At 40.9% G+C, this 20,034-nt stretch overlaps 1 protein-coding gene across 1 annotated transcript in view; it reads left to right on the top strand.

The window, feature by feature from the left end:
• SACM1L (SAC1 like phosphatidylinositide phosphatase) overlaps positions 1-20,034 on the top strand; it is a 52,746-nt gene that overhangs the window by 1,304 nt on the left and 31,408 nt on the right. The window contains exon 2 of the mRNA XM_051963222.1: positions 18,031-18,128. Within this exon, the coding sequence (XP_051819182.1) occupies positions 18,031-18,128 (98 nt within the window). The remainder of the gene's footprint in view (positions 1-18,030; positions 18,129-20,034) is intronic.

The raw sequence follows: 20,034 nt of genomic DNA, 5'->3' as shown, positions 1-20,034 counted from the left end.
CTCCGAGGGCTTTGCTTGGTGGCCGGTGCCCCGGGGGCCGGGCCCCTTCGAAGGCTCGGGGACTGGCACGTAGCCCGGAGACGCCGCCGCCGCGGGGGAGTAGGCCTCGGGGCCCGAGGGAGGGAGTGCTGTGCGGGGCCGCAGCTCTCAGAATAGCCGTGTGGTGCGTGCCCTTGTGCGGGGCCGGGCTGTCTCGTCGTGGAGCCGCCCCGCTTCCTCCTCTTCTTGTTCTTTACTTTTCTCCCTTTTCCTTCTGCGTCTTTTCTATTTTTTCTCTCCTTTCCATTCCTCTGTTTCTCTTCACCTCTCCTTCCCTTTTTTCTCTAATTCCTTCCTTTTCATTTTTTTTCCTCCTTTGCTTTTCCTTCTCCCCACTTTTTTACTTTCTCTTTTTCATCTCTTTCTGTTTTTCAGCTTGCTTCACGTGCAGTGTATTTAAACACCAAGCAGACTCATGGGCGCCTTGGCATCCCCTGGCAGGGAGAGTTTGGGCAGTGGCCCGCAGGCGGCCTCTCCGGACGAACCTCCTTCTGCCCCTCCCCACCCGCAGGCAGCCCTCCTGCCCAGCCCCGAGGGGTATTTACTGCGGGATAGGGGCCAGGCTGGTAGAGACCCCTCCCCCCACCCTCCCTGAGGCTTGTCAATGACCGAAGCAAACTCCTGTGTTTTTATTAGTAGTCCTTTCGTTCTTGGTCCCCTGTCCAGTTTTTTACTTCCTGTGGGTGCTTTTATCTTAGTTTTTTATTGTCTTTATAGGGCAAGACATATTTATGGCCCTCTTAGGACCTAGGAAATGTCATAGGAAAGGAAGGCCATCTACATTCATTGATTTTACAGAACTTCTTGGCCTGCCTCGCCAGAGGACCATCCTTGAGCTTTCATGAACTTTGGGGTCCTTATCTGAATGTGCTTTAAGTACTCTTAATAAATCACCTCTAGGGTAGTGGCAATCTCCAGGATCTCTGTGGGTTGCTTGGGTGCCTGACACCAGAAATACACAAAGACTCAGACTCGTTCATTGGAAACTTAGATGGAATTGTCAGTGACCCTGACACTTACCAGAGATGAGGTCTGTTGGCAGTCTGGGGTCACCAGGCCAGGCAGGGTGTCTCAGCAAGGTAAACTCAGGCAGGTACACTTGGGGCTGAAAAAATGGGGCTGGGTTTATTGCATCTTCTGCAAAATTGTGGCAGGGGTGCCAATGACAGACCTGAGCCAGTATTGCGGCTGCTGCCTTACAACCTTTCTTCCTTTCGACCTTGGCTTCTCACCTATTCCCATATCTGGAAGGTGAGCCCTTATTCTTTGGCTGGGACACTGCACTAAGGAAGTGTGGGTGTTTTGGATGACGATCATTTGACTGAGAGATCAGAGAGGGATATGATCTAATGCCACCTCTCAGAAGTATTTAAGCCTCATGGAAGCTTTTTCCCCTCATGAAACTCAGCTTACAGATTGCACTTAATTCATTGAGTAGTATTGATTTAAAGAGGGTGGAGGGACTGAAGTGCAATAGTTTTTAAGCCAGGTCTCATCCAGAGTTTAAATGTTTATCATCGGAGAAAGGATTTTAAGGGCATTTGGCCCTAAAGTGATAGAAGCTGTTGCTTTGGCCTTTGTGATTTATTATTTTCTTTTTTTTTTTTTTTAAGAGTAGATTACAAATACTCTGCGTTTTTTTAAATAAGCTCCATATTCAACAAAGTTATTCTATTTTGTCTATCATTTAAACATCTTTCTAAATTGTATTTTTTTTTCTTTTGTCTTCTCCCCAAGCCTACTCCAACCCCTTAGCTACATTACAGTGTCTACTTTATTGATAAGTATTTCTTTCATCAAATAATTTTGACTGCAAGGTCCTCTGCTTTTTTCACTTTACCCTTAATGTCTTCTTTCATAGTTTCTCTGAAAGTACAGCATTAATTTTCTCATATTGAATGAGGCATTCTAGGTAAAGCTAGCCTCTGAACCATAAATAGCCAATGGAATTAGAACATAAACATGGTGGTTTGCAAAATAAATGTTTATACATTGAAGAGATTATATTAAGGTTAGACCCATATCTAAAAATCTAAATTTACAAAGTAGCTAATTTAAGCACCACTATGGGTTTTGTTTTATATATTGAGCTGGTTAGCATTTTAAGAAATATTCTGTTCGTAGAAAAATTTTTTTACTTATAAATTCATTCTATAATTGTATTGCTAAAAAGTGAAACGTACTAGACTAGTAAAAAAGATTATCAAAAGTATTTCCTATGGAAGTACTTTTTTAAAGAACTTTTGTTAAAATGATCAATGAACTGGAGGTCTTTCCATGTCAAATGAGACAATACGTGAAGCTCCTTGCCATCCTGAACGCATTATTAAATGCTTACTATGATGATGATGACATCAGCTGTGGTCATGGTTATTATGACTGAGGATCTTTGAAAGAGAGGTTCTACCATTATTAAAGTGATCATACCCTTTGACTTAAAACTCAAAATTATGAGTCTGCCTTATTCTATCTAACTGTAGCTTTAAAAAACTTGAGTCTCTGATTTCTTCAGTCTGAGGCTTTCCGTTGCTGGACCCCAGACCCTGGTGTGCTGGATTCTTCGTTACTGTGGACTGACCTTTTCCAATGCAGACCCGCATCTTCTCTACTGCTTAGTTAAGAGAGAGCCCTCTTCAAGGGTTAGGGGATTGCCCGGGGTCCCCCAGGAGGTCTTGAAGGTAGGCCTTCCCAATTTGGAGGCCAGCCCCAAATTGTCACTGGCCAGCGAACCTCAAGGGCAACATGGACCTTCTACCGCTCTTTGCTCACATCACTATCTTTCCCTCTCTGATCCAAATCCGTCCCACTTTCGAAGCCTTTTTCATCCAAGAGGCCTTGCCTTGACTAGCTCCCATCAGTGTCATCATTCATTTTGGCCTGTATCTATCACATATGAGAGCACCAAAAAGCTCCAACCCCAGCACCTTCCCCAAGGGCCAGTGCCAGCAGTCCCCTTTATCCTCGGCGGGACATCCCCTTGTAACAAAATAAAACTGATAAGAAAAAAGTTATGACTTCATCCGACTGTACATGTGCCATTCGACAGCCCATTTGCCCTCACTCCATAGGTAAAGGAAGGTCATGTTTCATCATCTAGCCTTTGGCACCAAGATTGGTCACCATATTTAACCTGCAGGTACCTTTAGAATTGTTTTTATAGGGGCAGCAAGGTGACGCAGTGGATAGAGTACCAGTCCTGAAGTCAGGAGGACCTGAGTTCAAGTCTGGTCTCAGACACTTAACTAGCTGCATGACCCTGGACAAGTTACTTTACTCCAAGTGCCTCAGCCAAAAAAAAAAAAAGAATTGTTTTTGTAGTCATTATGTAGTTTATTCTTCTGTTTCTACTTTGCTTCACTGTGATTAGATCTTCTTGTATTCTTCTGAATTCCTCTTATTTTCTTATTTATATTCCTTACATACTCTGTATTTTGTTTAGTCACTCTCCAACCAATGTGTGTCCCAGTTTGTTTGCTACCACACATAGTGCTGCCATGAATATTTTGCAACCTTTCTTTCTGTCTTTGATCTCTTGGGATATCTCTCTAAGTAGTGAAATTTTTAAGTCAAAGGTATGACCACTTTAGTAACTTTTCACATAATCAAATTGTCTCCAGGATAGTTAGAAATGGTTGAATTCACAATTTGAGTCAGTGATTATCTTCCTGCAGAATCTCTTAAGAATATTGACTATTTCTGGCTTTTATCTTCCATGCCAACTTAATGAATTTGAGATGAAGCTTCTGTGATATCATTGGCATTTTTCGCTAGTAGTTTGAAGCATTTGGTTGTTTATTATATAGAATTAATAAACAAGACATTCAATTCTTTATGCAAGGCTTTCGAGAAAACTTTTTTCATTGATTTTTTTTTCTGTGACATGCATAAAAGTATAATATCCAGATTAGATATAGGTAATGAGTGATATATAGAATATTCTTGGCTTTGCTGAATTGTGAAGAGGGCAGTTGTCACGGGGCTGCCTGAAATAAATATGAATCTAATTGCACAGAAAAAATGGCTATTTTGAGGTAGATGCTATTATTAATTTTAAAAAACATGTCCTCCATAAAAATAATGCTCAGAATTTCTACTGAAATGAAATAAACTGCTTTTTTCAAGGATTAGCAGTTAGCAGCTAAAAGAAGGGCAATATGGTATAGTGCAAATTGTAACATGAGGGTGTACATTCAAATCCTGATCCTCTTTTAATTTTTTGTATCCTTAAATATCCTTAATATTCTTAAATAAGTCATTTCTCAGTTTCCTCATTTGTAAAATGAAGAGATTGGAATTTTATTTGTAATTACAGGACAGGTTGAACTTTTTAAAAATGGGCCAGAATCATTGCATGTTATTGGGCAATAAAATGTTTTAGTTTCTCTCTAACATCCTGAAATGTTCTACTATCTCACACTTTTTGTTTTCATAATAATTTTTTGACTATTTATGTACAAAAGGCAAAACAAAACAAAATGTGATCTTTATACCAGTAGAAGATGATCAAAGATAGTTACTACCCCAGATAAAGGGCCCTGCACCAAATGCCAACCAAGTAGCATCCCCGGGACAGACCGTCAGCTTGGCAAGGTCCCCTGAGGGAGAGAAAGGAAGCGGCACTTGCCCAGCACCTCACACCCCAGCCTCTCTTTAGATCCTAATGGCTGTGCAGGTGGTGCAGCCCCAGCTTCCGAAGACCCCAGAGCCCACGCTATCACTGGTCCACCATCAGGAAGGGATGGGAGTCTCTCTGCAGGGATTATGTCAAAGGCATTCCCCTCTGCTTTGCTGTTGGCCCCCAGGACCAACCGACCTTCTATCCTTGAGAACAGGAGCTGCTCGTTTATTTATATCCCTTTGTATGGAGTCAGCCCTGAATGCATCCTTTGTTCATTTGTGCAAAATGCTCTTGTAAAGATCAGTGTAGGAAATAGTTGTTAGTCATGGAACTGAAGGGCAGGTCAGATGGTGCAGGGGATAGAATGCCAGCCCTGCAGAACGAAAACCCGAGTTCAAATCCAGCCTCAGATACAAGCCATAGGACCCTGGGCAAGTCACGTAACCCTGTTTCCATTAAATGAGCTGGAGAAGAAAATGAAGCACTCCAGTGTCTGCTAAGAAAACCAAATGTAATTACAGAGTTGGACATAAATAATATATGAATAACTTTATAGTGTTTTGAAATAAATGATAGAAATGAGCATTCTGAATCAGTTTTTGAATTTTTTTTGAAAGAAACATCATATATATTGTTAAGTTTGGACAATTAATACTTGGTAATTAATGCTGTTGTTTTCTTCAGTCTAGTATCATGGGGAAAATATTTCCCATTGAGTTCATGTAAGAGTAATTGCTTTCAAATAACTTAATGAGCTTTTTTTTTTTTTTTTTTTTGATTTATAACAATATGGCATTTAAGGCCATAAAGGTCACATAGATGTAATCAGACAGAATTGCAAATGTGTGCTTCCTCAAATGTCTTTAAAGTTAAACTGAATTGGTTTGTTTAGTTAATAATAAACTAAGTTACAGATTTTAACACTGAATTTGCACAAATCTGTACATTTGAACTAAGAGAGGGAGATTTACATGTCATGAGAAAAAACTAAAGGGTCAAAGATGAGAGGAGACAAGACAGTATATCCTTTCGCAAATAAAGTACCTAAACCTTCTTCTTGACAGGTATAAAATTTTTAAAAGGCCATATTTCTGTTTTTTGGTTTTTTGTTTTCTTATTTCAGAAATGTTACAAAAAAAATTCGGGCAGCTAGATAGCGCACTGAATAGAGCCCCAGCCCTGAAGTCATGAGGCCTTGAGTTCAAATTTGACCTCAAATACTTAGCACTTTTTGGCTGTGTGACCCTGGGCAAGTCACTCAACCCCAATTGCCTCAACCAAAAAAAAAAAAAAAAATCTTACCTTACTACTATCAATCCATGGATCAGGTTTTAGCTAGGGGTCACTCTCCAACCAACCAACAGAAACAGGCTTTTAAAATATAGGGGGGTGTATGTGTATGTATGTGTGTGTGTTTCTCCCCTCCACCCCAGATACACCCAGTTTTCAACATTCATCCTTGTAATATCTTGCAATACCTTGTGTTCCAATTTTTTCTCCGTCTTGCCCTCCCCCTCCCTTCTTCCCCACAATAGCACACAATTCAGTGTAGATTAAACATGTGCAATTTTTAAAAACCTATTTCTGTATTTGTTATGCTGCACAAGAAAAATCTGATCAAAAGGGGGAAAAAAAGATGAGAGAAAAATCAAGCAAACAACAACAAAAAAAGGTGAAACTATTATGTTTTGATTCTCCCCCTGAGGAGACTGGCTTTTAATCAACCAGATATCTAGCAGATACAACAATGAGCCCTAAATAATAAGATTTAATAAAAGGGAATAAAAAATTTTCAGAAAATTTGTAAACTCTCACTGGTTTGAATGGACCAGCTCTCTTAATTGCTTACTTTCATAGAGCAAAGGAGCAAAATTGGTTATGTTGTTGCCGTGAGCTTTTTGGTGACTTAATATAATTTTCTTTTGGCATCTTTTTGTCTTGATGTTTTGAAAAATGTTGATGTTCCCCATAGCATCTTATGGAAATGTGATGGTGTATTATAAAGGATCTTGACTCATTTTTACTGATGCTTTTGTTTCTTTATATCACTAATTTTTATCGTTAAATTTTCCTCTTCCCTATCCAGCTGGTCTTTTCTTGTAGATTTTATTAAAGAAAAAAAAATCTCAATAAAACATACTAATACATCAATTATATCTGAAAGTATGTAAATATTTCATTCTTCCCACTTCTCAGAAGACTTGATTCTTATAATATGAAAGGGAATTATTCTAGAAAGTTGCCTGGCACATTGAGAATGTGGCTAAATATTCTGGAGAGCAATTTGGAACTATGCTCAAAAAGTTATCAAACTGTGCATACCCTTTGATCCAGCAGTGTTTCTACTGGGCTTATACCCCAAGGAGATACTAAAGAAGGGAAAGGGACTTGTATGTGCCAAAATGTTTGTGGCAGCTCTGTTTGTAGTGGCTAGAAGCTGGAAAATGAAAGGATGTCCATCCATTGGAGAATGGCTGGGTAAATTGTGGTATATGAATGTTATGGAATATTATTGTTCTGTAAGGAATGACCAGCAGGATGAATACAGAGAGGACTGGCGAGACTTACATGAACTGATGCTGAGTGAAACGAGCAGAACCAGGAGATCATTATATACCTCAATAATGGTACTGTTTGAGGATGTATTCTGATGGAAGTGGATCTCTTCGATAAAGAGAGCTTTAATTGATCAAAGATGGACAGAAGCAGCTACACCCAAAGAAAGAACACTGGGAAATGAATAGAAACTGCTTGCATTTTTGTTTTTCTTCCCGGGTTATTTCTACCTTCTGAATTCAATTCTCCCTGTGCAACAAGAGAACTGTTCGGTTCTGCACACCTATATTGTATCTAGGATATACTGCAACCCATTCAACATGTAAAGGACTGCTTGCCATCTCGGGGAAGGGGTGGCGGGAGGGAGGGGAAAAATCGGAACAGAAGTGAATGCAAGGGATAATGCTGTAAAAATTACCCTGGCATGCGTTCTATCAATAAAAAGTTAAAAAGTTTAAAAAAAAAAAAAAGAGAGAGAATGTGGCTAAACATCCGTATTGACCAAATAGTTTTGTATACAAATCTTGAACTACATTTTAAGTCTTGAGCCTTGCTTCTAAAATGGCAATAGTATATGGATTTACAAACTGTGCTTGATAGTTAATATAGTCATATTAGCTTGTGTTTTTATGGGAAAACACATCAAATATTTAGTGTAAAATTTGACCCCTTTTCTGATCAGATTAAGAAATACAACTCATTTCAAATCTTATTTTAAATTGTCTCCAATTAAAAGATTTTTATCATTCCTTATAATTCATCCTCCCTTCTCTCATATCTGAGGAAAAGTGACTCTCAAAAAGAAAACTACTTTGAGATCTTTAAAAAAGAGCAGATTAGGGGGAAGCACAGTTTGATGGCAAAGTGGATAGATAGGGCACCAGCCCTGGAGGCAGGAGGACCTGAGTTCAAATTTGCCCTCAGACACTTAACACTTTCTGGCTGTGTGACCCTGAGCAAGTAACTTAACCTCTATTGCCTCAAAAACAAACAAACAGAAAAAGAGAGGGTTGGGAGGTCAATCCAAAGCCATTTACAAGAAGCAACTTAATTCAAATATCTCCTCAGAAAAATAAATCAATGAAAACTTGAGTATCATTATTTAAATCTTACTTTTCAGTGAATCTAGTTGGGGAAATTTATCACAAGTATAAGAATATTAATGTTAATATGTTATGGGAGTCTTGGCCATTATATTTGTTTTTTTAAATTCAGAAAAGGAGCCAGAAGGTACAAGGCTAGTGTGTATTTTATTTACTATATTATTGGGGGAAGAAGTAGAAGAAGTGCAGGGAAAGGAGATTGAGGCAAGGAGTGGAGAGTGAGAAAGGGAGAAAAGGGGTGGAGGAGAGCACCTGAAAATCCAGGTCTGGAAGGAGCTGGTTACCCTTTGTCCTTCAGGCCTCAGGCCTCGAGGCCTGTGTGACCTTGGCCTGACCTCTCCCTGACCTCTGTTTTCTCAGGAAGATGGGGAGGTCAGGAGGGGGGCTCCCCAGGAGACCTCGCCTTTACTTCGGGCCCTTTGGCAGGACCCGCCTCGTCCTGGCTTGGCCAGGGAGTTGCCATCTGCCTCTCTCCAGGCAGGACAACAGTCAGGGCCCTAGGGATGGCCCGTGGTGACTCTGGCGGCACCTCGGAGTGCTCCACAGGACCCACTCTCATGGCGTCCTGGTCTCTGGAACAGGCGGTTCTCATTTTCCCCTCTGCCGGGAAAGTCTTCCCCACTTGGGGCAGAATCTGCTGCTTACTTCGGCCTGAGGAGTCTGGGCGCTGCTGGGGCAGTGCTGGGGGAAGGGGACCCCAAAAGTGGCTGGACAGCCGTCCCCCCAGGGGCCGGGCCCCCGGAACACCTCAGGTGCCTTACCCCGCGCTGCCGAGTCCTTAAGGAGGCCTTTCTCTCTGTTCTGAAGCGCAGGGGGGCCCTTGCTCCCTTCTGCCGCCCTTTCCGGAGGCTCTTCGGGTGTGGGGTCCTGAGGTCACTTGGCACCGACTCCCTCCTGTGAAACCAGGGGCCTCTCCAAGAACAAAAGCATCCCGGAGCGCCCCCTTCCTGTGCAGGAGGCGAAGCTCCCCAGAGAGCGGGTCCTCCGTGGGCAGACTTAAACGGGGGGATCCGTCCCTAAATTGTCCTCCCGGTTGTGCGCATTTGGTTCTTGTAGTGCGGCCACCTGCCCGAGTCTTCTCAGATTTCTGGAGTTCTCCAGCTTTCTCTCTCAGGTTGTTCAGCCATTCTCGGTTGGTAAACACCCACTTTTCCCCGGAAGGCTCGTTTCCCTGAGTCACACTTCGCAGCTGTAAAAGGAGCTCCCGAGGCTTTGCCAAGAGAACCCCACGGGGACCCCGGAGAGTCAGCACCTCCCTTTCCCTCGGGCGCCGCTTCAGAATGGGGCTGGGACTGCTCTGTCCAACTTAAACCTGATTCCCCCTCTGTCCTCGGCCTCCTTTGTGACATTTGTCTGTGGTGTTAACTCTGGCTCCTGAGCTAGAGCTTCCAGCCTGTCGCCTCGCCATTCCTGCCCGTGACCACGGCTTCCGTTTGTCCTCTTTTCTTATGTTAGCCCGGCCGTAGTTCTGCCAGGGGATTCTCCGTAGTCTCAATACGAGTGCTCCTACTTTGCATCACCAGCAGCAACAAGGATAGAATTCAGGATAGGAAAATGGTGCCGACATTCATTGGTTTTCCAATTAATAAGCAAAAGAACGAACTTCTTAAGAATTAAGAAATGAATTTGATCATCTGAACTGCATAGACTAAGATTATTAAGTAAGCATTATTTTCTCCACCAACAAATACTTTTTCAATGTCTCCTATGCTTTATCTAATAGAACAATGTCGATTTTGTTTTATTATACTTTTAAAAATTGTCTTCATGTTATGTTGACAATTCTTTTTGGTGAGATGTTCTTAATATTAAGAATTAGCATTAAGAACTATCTTCTTGTAAAGTGAAAATTCACCATACAGAACAAAAAAATCAAAAGTATTGATGGAAATAGTTTTGAAACACAGTTACTAAAAAAAGAAATTATAGAAATAATAGCACATCTACATGAAGTTTTCCCCCCTCATTATAGGCATTTCACACCTCAAGTGGCCTCATTTGGAGGCATTAAGGAACCAAGTGTGGCTGGGTCAACCAAATATCTCGTCATAGTAGTTCAGCCTCTCATGGTGAACTTTTTGGACCAGTTTATTAAATGAAAAACAGGTAATTGCATAGCAAATATGTTGATATATGTCATGCATAGATGCAGTACTGAATATTAGGTTTTACTCAATGTCTCTAAATTAATGTTTTGCAACTTCCCTCCCCCCCCAACAAAATCTTATTCTTGGTGTAGCAATTATAAAATTTAATCAATTTTATTGGGGTGTTCAATGGGGCATAGTGAAAAGAGCATGAATTACTAATTTTCATAAAATATGGATATAATTTTTTGATGCAAAATTAAGAACCCCAGTCCATTCTTTTTGATAACTCCCTTTGTACATACATCTGTGATGTCATCAGAGTAGATATTTTCTCCATGACATTTTCATTCTATATGATCTTGTCCATAATTTCCTTTTACCTTATGTAATATTAAATCACTCTTTAAAGTGTGTATGCTTATTTTAGAGTGGAATTAAAATTGCAGCAAAGAAAAAGTCCTCATTTTATAGGCATTTTTTCAACTACCCCTTAAATTTGGGACTTGTTAACTTTCTACACTTCTACAAATAAATAAATTCCCCTTAAATTTTGTAGTGTGAGACAAGTATTAGATGGCTTTTGTAAAGCTAGCTAGACAAATTCCATGATTCCAGGCTACTAAGCAGAATTTATAGGGGCAGCCAACCAGTGTGCTTTTTTGAGAGAAAGAACCTTCCTCACAAGTGAGGAAATAGGGAAAGTGTAAGGAGTATTCTGACACTGCTAGATATTTACAAATACTGTGCATGGGAGAAAGAAGCAGAAGGTGGCTGTGAGCAGGGGCTGGAGGAATCAAGGGATCCAAGTAATTGCTATTATCTGATGGAGAGAGGGAAAAAGAAAGTAGAGTGGTCAACACCAATCCTGCAAGCAGGGGAATGTTGCCCAAAGGAAGTCGGAGGTGCTGGCTTCAGCTCCAAGTAGAAAATGCATCCTCCTGTGGGGAAACTTTCCCAGAACAAGTTTGTTAGGGCATCTTTCCCCACTGTGGAAATATGTGATAACTATATGATTTTTATTTATAATTAAAATAAAGTAAGATGTCGGTTTCACCTTTCAGAAGTTTAATTTATAAATTAACTTTGGAATGCTGTAATTATTCTAGGTAGCCTAATGCTTGTCTGTGTAAGAAAACATGGTTTCCAGCTAATTGACTTCAAATGGCAATGACATTAAGAGCTCACATACTCTTCCATGTAAGCAGCCAGCAGAATCCAAACATCCTGCTTTCAAGCACGCTGAGCATTGCTTCGTACTAGGCTTCATCCAGAAGTTTATTAGAAAATTAGTTTCTGGTTATTTTTCAATAATCTTTGCAAAGGATAGCAGGAGCACGGCACACTGGTGCACTCTGTTGAGCATCTGAAGCACAGAAATACCACATCCCAGTTTAATGGCAGGGATGCTCCTCACTCAGTTTATTGGCTTAGAATTGTGGGCAAAATAAAGTGGCCTGCGGGAACCATCATTGTCCACCCCTGGCTGTGTAAAGTGATGACCAACCTTAGTGGGAAACTCAGGAAGACTGGCCCTCACCAGCTGCCCCTGAGTGGGGCAGTGTGGGACATCCCTGGCTGTTAGAAAAGGGGTCGCAACAAGCTAGTGAGAACTTCTGTGTTGCTAGCTGCAGAGGGCAAGAATAGACAATACTCAGAAGCGTTTCCATCAAAAATGATTGTGTGTTTTGATAGTGATTTTTCATTTATCTGGAAAATTTGTTTATCTCTTCATACTAATTTTAAAAAATGACTCGTTATATAATTATTCAAAAGTGGCTCCTAAGAATATACTGAGATTATAGTTATTTGTACAAAAGTGATTCATAAGAATTCATAAATGATTCATCAGATTATACATGTGTATGTGAGCAATGTTTCAATGGAATTTTTGGGGCAAGAGTTCTTGTTTTGTTTTGGTGAGGCAATCAGGATCATACAGCTAGAAAATGCCAGATGTCTCTAAGGATGGTGCTCTATGTACTTCACCACCCAGCTGCCCCTGAACCGAATTTTAATACTTCAAATCTTTGGTTCTACTTAAAGCTTAGTTATCTAAACTTGTAGGTTGTTCAGGATAAATACGGTGATTTAAAAAAATATATATGTGTGTATAATTCCACATTTGAGACTTCCTACATACCCAATATATTAATATTGTCTTAGCATTAAGGTATTCTGTACTCACAGTAAGCTGCAATCATTCATGAAGAAAGTCTATTAATCATTATTAACCATGTTTTTTGATCAGAATATATATTGTTCATTTATCTCAGATATGCAGAACTCCAACTCTTTGAGGGCAGACATGGACTGTTTTTCATTTTTTCCTTTGTGGCCTTGGCACTTAGCGTGGGATCTTGGACATAACTCAGAGATTCAATGGAATTATAACACTATTGATTTGGGCATTTCCTTCAGTGATCAGATAGTTGTCCATGCTGCTCTAGGCTACCAAAACTTGTACCAGGACATCTTCTTGTAAAAGTGGGAAGAAATGGGTAAACACGGTTAACCATGTCCAAAACACAGTAAGCATTTCTGTGTGTTCTGTCTAGTCCCTTGTTCTTACTTTGTATCTGGCCCTCCTTTTTTTCTGGCCTTTTATTTTTTTGAATATTTCCTTTGTAGTATTTCTGCTCTGCCCATCCCCATCAGGAACTTCTTTGTCCTTGGGCTTGATCCTCAACTCACATTCTTCAGAGGTTACAGTGTCTGTCCCTTGACTCCTAGCCATAAGACGTCATTGGTAGAATATGGGTATTCAAAGATGGGCCCTATTGTAGGGATAAAGTTGCGGTGTTCCCTAGCCCTGTTCTCCTACTCTTTTCTGGACCCAGCTTCTTGCCCATTGCAGTGTCCTTCTCAGATACAGGTAATGGTCACTGGGTGAGCTCTGGATACCCATAGTCCAGGCAGGAGACAGTATTTATCCATTTACTCCTGAGTGATGAGGAATCTCTTTTAGGACCTCCAGTTTAGCTTTTAACACCCTTTCCCATTCGGGGGTCAGCCTTTCCAGGCTGACACATGGCACTCCTTCCCATCTGCTGTGATCTAGCCAATGGTCCTCACCTCGCACTGGCTGTCCCACATGTGTGTTGTGCCCTCCTCTCTTCAATGGGATACCTCATTCCATTCTTCCTTTAAGACAGCTTAACTTCCTTTAAGCCTTCCAGCTTTCCAGAGCTAACCTTGTATTTAGCTCGTGAATATTTATATTTATTCTTTTTATGTTGATGCTGTATATATTTGTATACTGACTTGTCTCCCATTAGTGTAAGCTCCTCCAAGTAGAGATTATATCCCAAATGCTGAGCCTGGCAAAAACAATGCTTGGTTGATTGTTTATGGATATCATTTAGTAACATGTAGAATGGACTTAATGATGAAAAGTTGTGGAATTGAATGTTGACCGAGTTTTTATTAAGCTCTTGGGTGTTTTATGAAGGAAAATGATGTTAAAATTTTGTTTTGAAGAATTTGGAGAGTTCTTTTATGTAAAATAGAATTTTCAGTGTGGGAATGCTCTTGACTGAGAAGTCTTTTGAATTGTCTGAGGCTTTGAAAGGTTACTCAGAACTGTTTTGAGAATGTGTAAGTGGCAAAAATTTTTGAAATATCTAATTGCATTTTTAAAGTGATGATTAGAATTCCAAGATCATGATCTCTTTTGAATTAAATAACTTCTTTTTAAGGCTTTAGTAGAGTCTTTTCACATACATTGGTGACATTTCTAATGGTTGAAATAAAGGACATCATTTTATTAATAACAATAAAAGAGATCATACTTGCTTAACTGTTCTTCATGCTTTGTAAAAACAATTTTACATCTGTTTTCTCATCCCTACAAGAACTCTGTGAAGTTATAGGACTTTTTAATTGCTGTTTTTGTAGATATTCAAGGTGGGGGGTCAGAGATTAATTAATCATTTGGGCCTCAGACTCAGACAAGTAGTTCATTATAGAGTGAGAGACCTTGGTTACCTGGCTTTGCGTAAGTCATTTTCCCGTTAGACTATTACAGTTAAGCAGTCAGGTCTCCAATGGGTAGAATGCTAGATCCGCAGTCAGGAAGAACTGAGTTCAAATTTGTCTTGAGTTGCTTCCTACTTGTATGATTCTGGGCAAGTCACTTAACCTCTCATTTCCCCTATCTGCGAAATGGGAATAATAACAGTCCCTGGCTGGCAGGGTTGTTTTGAGAATCAAATGAACTAATATATATAAAGCGCTTAGTACAGTTATTGGCATAGAATAAACACTACATAAATGTTACCCCTTATTAATTGTTAATTCTTGTTGACTCTAACCAGCAGGATTTTTTTTTTTTGGTACAAAATAATGTGTAACTTGTTTTTGTTTTCCTGTTTATCATACACTTACTAAAACCTCCTATATACTGAGCCTTGTTATATAGGTGCTAGAGATACAAAGGAAAAAAAAAAGAAATAATTCCTCTCAGTAAAATGTTTGTATTCTACTAAAAGGATACGACATGCATGGAAAAATAAGTTTGAGGCAATTTGAAAGTGGATAGGGCCTGGGGAAAACTTAGCTTGGGAGGTAGCAATTGTATCACATGAGAAGAAAGATAAGGATTCTTAAAGGCACACCTGGGGAGGATGACATTTCAGACCCGGGAATATCTTAGGTGAATGCAAGGGACAGAATGAGTGTCCAGAATCACAGAACCGACCCAATCCTGTTGCAGTCTGTCCAGAATTTAAAATGGAAAGTCAGGCCATTAGAACTGAACAAATGGAAATGAATGATTCGTTGAGACATCAAGAATCAGTCAAGCAAAACCAAAAAAAATGAAAAAATAGAAAAAATGTAAGTCAGGCCGCAATGGAGGCCTGGTGCATTTAAGAGCTCCTGAGGAGAGGGATTTGACCATTCAAGCAACTTTGTTTGCCTACAGTTTTTTGCTTGTTTTAATGATTGTGTTTTATTCAGTCTAAGAACAAACATTTTGTGAAGCACCTATGTTATATGCAAGGTACTAAGCTAGCTATGTGTGTTCTCGGAATTGTAGGTACATAAGCATTCGTGTGTTTTTGTTTTCTTTTGGTATAAAACAAAGCATTGATTCACACAACAAATTGGGGCCACTTGAAGAAACTCCTGCACTGTACAAACTGTCCAGTGCAATGCAACAAAGCACAAATTACAGCTCTCACCCAGCTTTTTCTGGAGCAATGTAGCAAGATGTTTGCTATGTCTGGTGCCGTTTCAGAGTATTTTGGAATTTTTAAGGTTTTTGATGTTTGTGGTGGGGAGAAGGGGAAGACTCATAACCTTTAAATCGAAAACAGTGGGAACCGTACTAGGTCTGGAGACATTACTTCCTTCCCCAGTTTTCTCTTGTTCTTTGTGAGCTTTTCGAGGCAGGGGTATTTGCATTGTTGGCACACTGTGCCTTAGAGAGTGCTGTGTGTAATGCCTGGTTTGATTGGCTGACTCATTGCAGTTTATGCTTGCACAGAATATATTCTGCAAATGAATTAAAGAGCTTCAAGCAGTTTTTGGACTAAACTCCCCAGGTGTGGATTTTTAAATACCTATTGCTGGAGGGAGGTCCCATTCCAGCAAAATCATGGAACCCTGCGTGCTATGTGTGATGTGGAGATGTAGTTAGCAGCATAGATAGTGCGGTGGACTCCTCTCTGGGCTTCCTGCAGCCACGGGAAACTTCTTATCAGGTAGTTTTATGGTACCTCTCTCTGCTGCCTCCTTTCCTGCTTTCCCAGCCTTGCTCCCCTACCCGTTACTCAGAAACCTTGAAACCACCAGAACAAAAACCATAAAGTCGTATATTGCTAAAGCTGGAAAGAGCCTCAGACTTCATGGAGACCCGGCTCCTCATTTTACAACTGGAAGAACTGAGGCTTAGAAGGCCCAGGCAGGGTGGGCTCCCGGCTAGGCAGGCAGGCTTTCACGCTGTGCAGAGTGGCCCTGTTCCCAAGTTGCCTCCATCACCTCCTGTCCAATTGTAAGCCTTCTCCTCAAGCCCAGTCCGAGTCTCCCCTGAAGGCTTTCCTCATCTCATGGAGCCACAGCAAGCTCTTTTCGAGGGGCTTTCTGGTTGTTGCCCTTTGCCCTTTGCACTGCAGGTATAAGGGTGACTCTGCTATCCTCACCTCTGAGTCAGAGGCTGCAGGCTCACCGCCCGCAGGGGCTAGCAGAGCTCCGGGTGCTGCAGGACTCGGGCCAGAGTGTAACAAACAGATAAAACCCAGCGTAGCACGGACAAGTCCATTTGAGGTTTTCTCAGCCAGGGGTCTTCATTTCTGTTTCAATGGAGGCTGTCTGTTCTGTGTCCTCACACGGGCTCTGGCCCCTTGGTGCTCTCTGGCCGGGGAGTATGCATCCAGCACAGGGACAGCATCACGTTTCCACTGCATGGGGTGCTTCGTCCGGCTCTCCATGACCCTGGTGGGGTTTTCTTGTCTCGGAACTGAGGGCGTTCTCCACTTCCTTCTCCAGTTCATTTTTATAGAAGAGGAAACAGAGGCAGACAGAGCTAAGTGACTTGCCCAGGGTCGTGTAGCCAGCAGCGAGATGGTGCAGGGCTAGCAGGGCCTGGCCCAGACTCAGGATATGCTCTCAGACCCTTAGCTGGGTGACCCTGTCTGCCTCAGTTTCCTCCTTTGTCAGATGCTCAGGAGAAGGAGAAGACAAACAAACCGCTGCAGCAGCTTTACCAAGAAAACCCCAAATGGGGGAATGGGGAGTCAGGGCTGAAAACAATCATGAAAATAGATCCTGCGTTAAGCTAATTTCATGATGCTTTAAAAATAACAGTAATCTATGACTTCAGAAAGCCCTGGAGAGACCTACATGAACTGATGCTGAGTGAAATGAGCAGGACCAGGAGATCATTGTACACGATAACAAGACTATACAATGATTGATTCTGTCGGACCTGGCCATCTTCAGCAATGAGATGAACCAAATGGAGCAGTAAAATTGAACCAACTACACCCAGTGAAAGAACTCTGGGAGATGACTATGAACCACTATGTAGAATTCCCAATCCCTCTATTTTTGTCTGCCTGCACTTTGGATTTCCTTCACAGTCTAATTGTACAATATTTCAAAGTCTGACTCTTTTTATACAGCAAAATAACTATTTGGACATTTACATATATATTGTATTTAACTTATTTTTTAACATATTTAACATGTATGGCTCTGCCTGCCATCTGGGGTCAGGGGTGGGAGGAAGGAGGGAAAAGTTGGAACAGAAGGTTTTGCAATTGTCAGTGCTGAAAAATTACCCATGCATATATCATGTAAATAAAAAGCTATTTAAAACAAAAAAAAACTAATCTTTTAAGGAAATGTTTTGTTAAAACTTTTCCCCTAATGGTTCTGGTACTGAATTGAGTTGTACATAAAGGGCTTTGGGTTTGAAGTAAATCATTACCTTTCCAGGAGATGATTAGAATTGGAGTACTTTCTGACTAAGTGAGTGAAAGAAAGCTTTATCAGATTGTAAATCTTGCTTTGTGGGGACCTTGGGAAAATGTAACCATGAATAAAGAAGTTCTTAATTGCTGAAATGGGGAGGAAAGGACTTAAAATGTTCCTTTTTCTTATGGGGCTTTTAATTTCTTCTCAGGCATGTGACCCCAGAAAAATTTTACATCGAGCCTTGTGATGATCGAGTGGATGACGTGCTTGCCATTGATCGTGTCTCCACAGAGGTGACCCTCACAGGTACATGGAGAATAGGGAGGGAAGGCTACTTACAGTGTTGCAGTCAGGAAAATTCCAAAATAGCTGTGAATTTGCTATAGATGCCTTTTAGAAGATGTCTTATCACTATTTTCCATATATATTTTTCTATTTAGCCTTTTATTTGTAATAGTACCTTACATAATTTTGGTATAGTATCTGAAAGAAAAATACCATTGAAAAGATTTCAGGTTATATCTTTTCATTTAAAAATCATTAAAAATAGTGCTTATGTGAGGAAGATTATTGTAATTGACAACCATTTCTCCAGTGACTTTTATAAAAAATTAGCTGATAGGATCTTAGTGTGTTTTTATTTGTTTAAACATTTTTGTGATTGTATGGGACCACTGACGATGATGAAATAAGTAAATGAAAATGAGTATTGTTGTCATTAGAATGCACCATTAATGTCACCAAAATGTTGTATAACCAGATTTGTTTCTCTGAGCATATTTCAGTCTTGTATTTAAGAGATGACCTTGCTTTCCTTTCTGGATTTTAAATATGCTAAATTTTTTAATGATAGATTAACTAGAATTATTGCTAACAATTTTTAAAAAATTATGAATTAGACATAAATGATCATTCCCATGCAGACTGCAAAAAAAGAGGATTCTATATCAACTGTAAAACCATTAGTAAATTAAGCTTTGTACTACAAAACTTAGAGGTGAAAGATTTAAATCTATGTACAGGAATGAATATTTAATTGGTGCTTTTCAAACTATTTGGGCCTCTGAACACCTTTGGATATATTTATGGAATCTATTTAGATTGCCATAAGCTGTTTGGATATGTGGAGTATCCTTAGGATAAGAGTGTTTAAGCAAATACTAGGGAAAAATAGAGGAAATTAAATTTATTTCCACATTGAGGAATTGCTACACGATACAAATGTATGTGATTTTATATCTAATATAAAACACTGTTATTAGCGCTTAAGTTTTTTCCTGAATTCCTTTTCATATTAATGTAGAATTTCTCCAGTTGTAAACATTTGTCGTGAACCACAATTTTTTATTATCACAATTTCACAGGTGAAAGGGACTTTAGAGACCAACTAGTCCAACCTGTCTCTGAAACAAAAGCACCCTCTAGAATATCCAGCTGGTGGTCATCCAGCTTTTGTCTAGTGGAGACCTCCAGTGAAGAGGGAACTTCCCCCAGCCTTCCAGGGCATCCCATTCCTCCTTTAGGTAGCTTAGTTCCCTGGAAACTTCTCCTTTATTGTCAAACTTAAATCTCCCCATTTGCAGCTTCCCTTCATGGGTAGAAAGTCCTAAGACCTTTCAGAACCATACTTGTCATCTCATAAATAAAGTGTACCCAGGGCTAAAAGTGGTGGAGAGTCCCTGGAAAAAGCAGATTTGGCTCCACGACTTCCCTGCGCTGCTCTGTGGCGTGGGCCTGTGCCCGCCACGTGGGTCCTATCCAGAATCTGGGCAGTGTGAGCCTGGGCCAGCCTCATTGGCACGCTTGGTGGGAGGTAGCGGTCTCCCAACAGTTTTCCAGCTGCTGCTGAGCAGCGCTTTGACTGTGGCAGAGCTGAGGCATAAGTCTGGCGTGGCCCCGTGGTGCCACTGGATGCCTGCAGGATTGTTAGGACTGGTCTGTGATAGTAGGTCCATGCTCGTAGCCCCGTGGTAGTAGGCTGTGCTTGTGGGCCTGTGATAGTAGGCCCGTGCTCGTAGCCCCGTGGTAGTAGGCTGTGCTTGTGGGCCTGTGATAGTAGGCCCGTGCTCGTAGCCCCGTGGTAGTAGGCTGTGCTTGTGGGCCTGTGATAGTAGGCCCGTGCTCGTAGCCCCGTGGTAGTAGGCTGTGCTTGTGGGCCTGTGATAGTAGGCCCGTGCTTGTAGCCCCGTGGTAGTAGGCTGTGCTTGTGGGC

The sequence above is a fragment of the Antechinus flavipes genome, chromosome 5 (genome assembly GCF_016432865.1).
Source record: "Antechinus flavipes isolate AdamAnt ecotype Samford, QLD, Australia chromosome 5, AdamAnt_v2, whole genome shotgun sequence".
Classification (NCBI taxonomy): domain Eukaryota; kingdom Metazoa; phylum Chordata; class Mammalia; order Dasyuromorphia; family Dasyuridae; genus Antechinus; species Antechinus flavipes.
The sequence above is the reverse complement of the archived record's forward strand: the minus strand, read 5'-3'. Positions and strand labels throughout refer to the sequence as shown.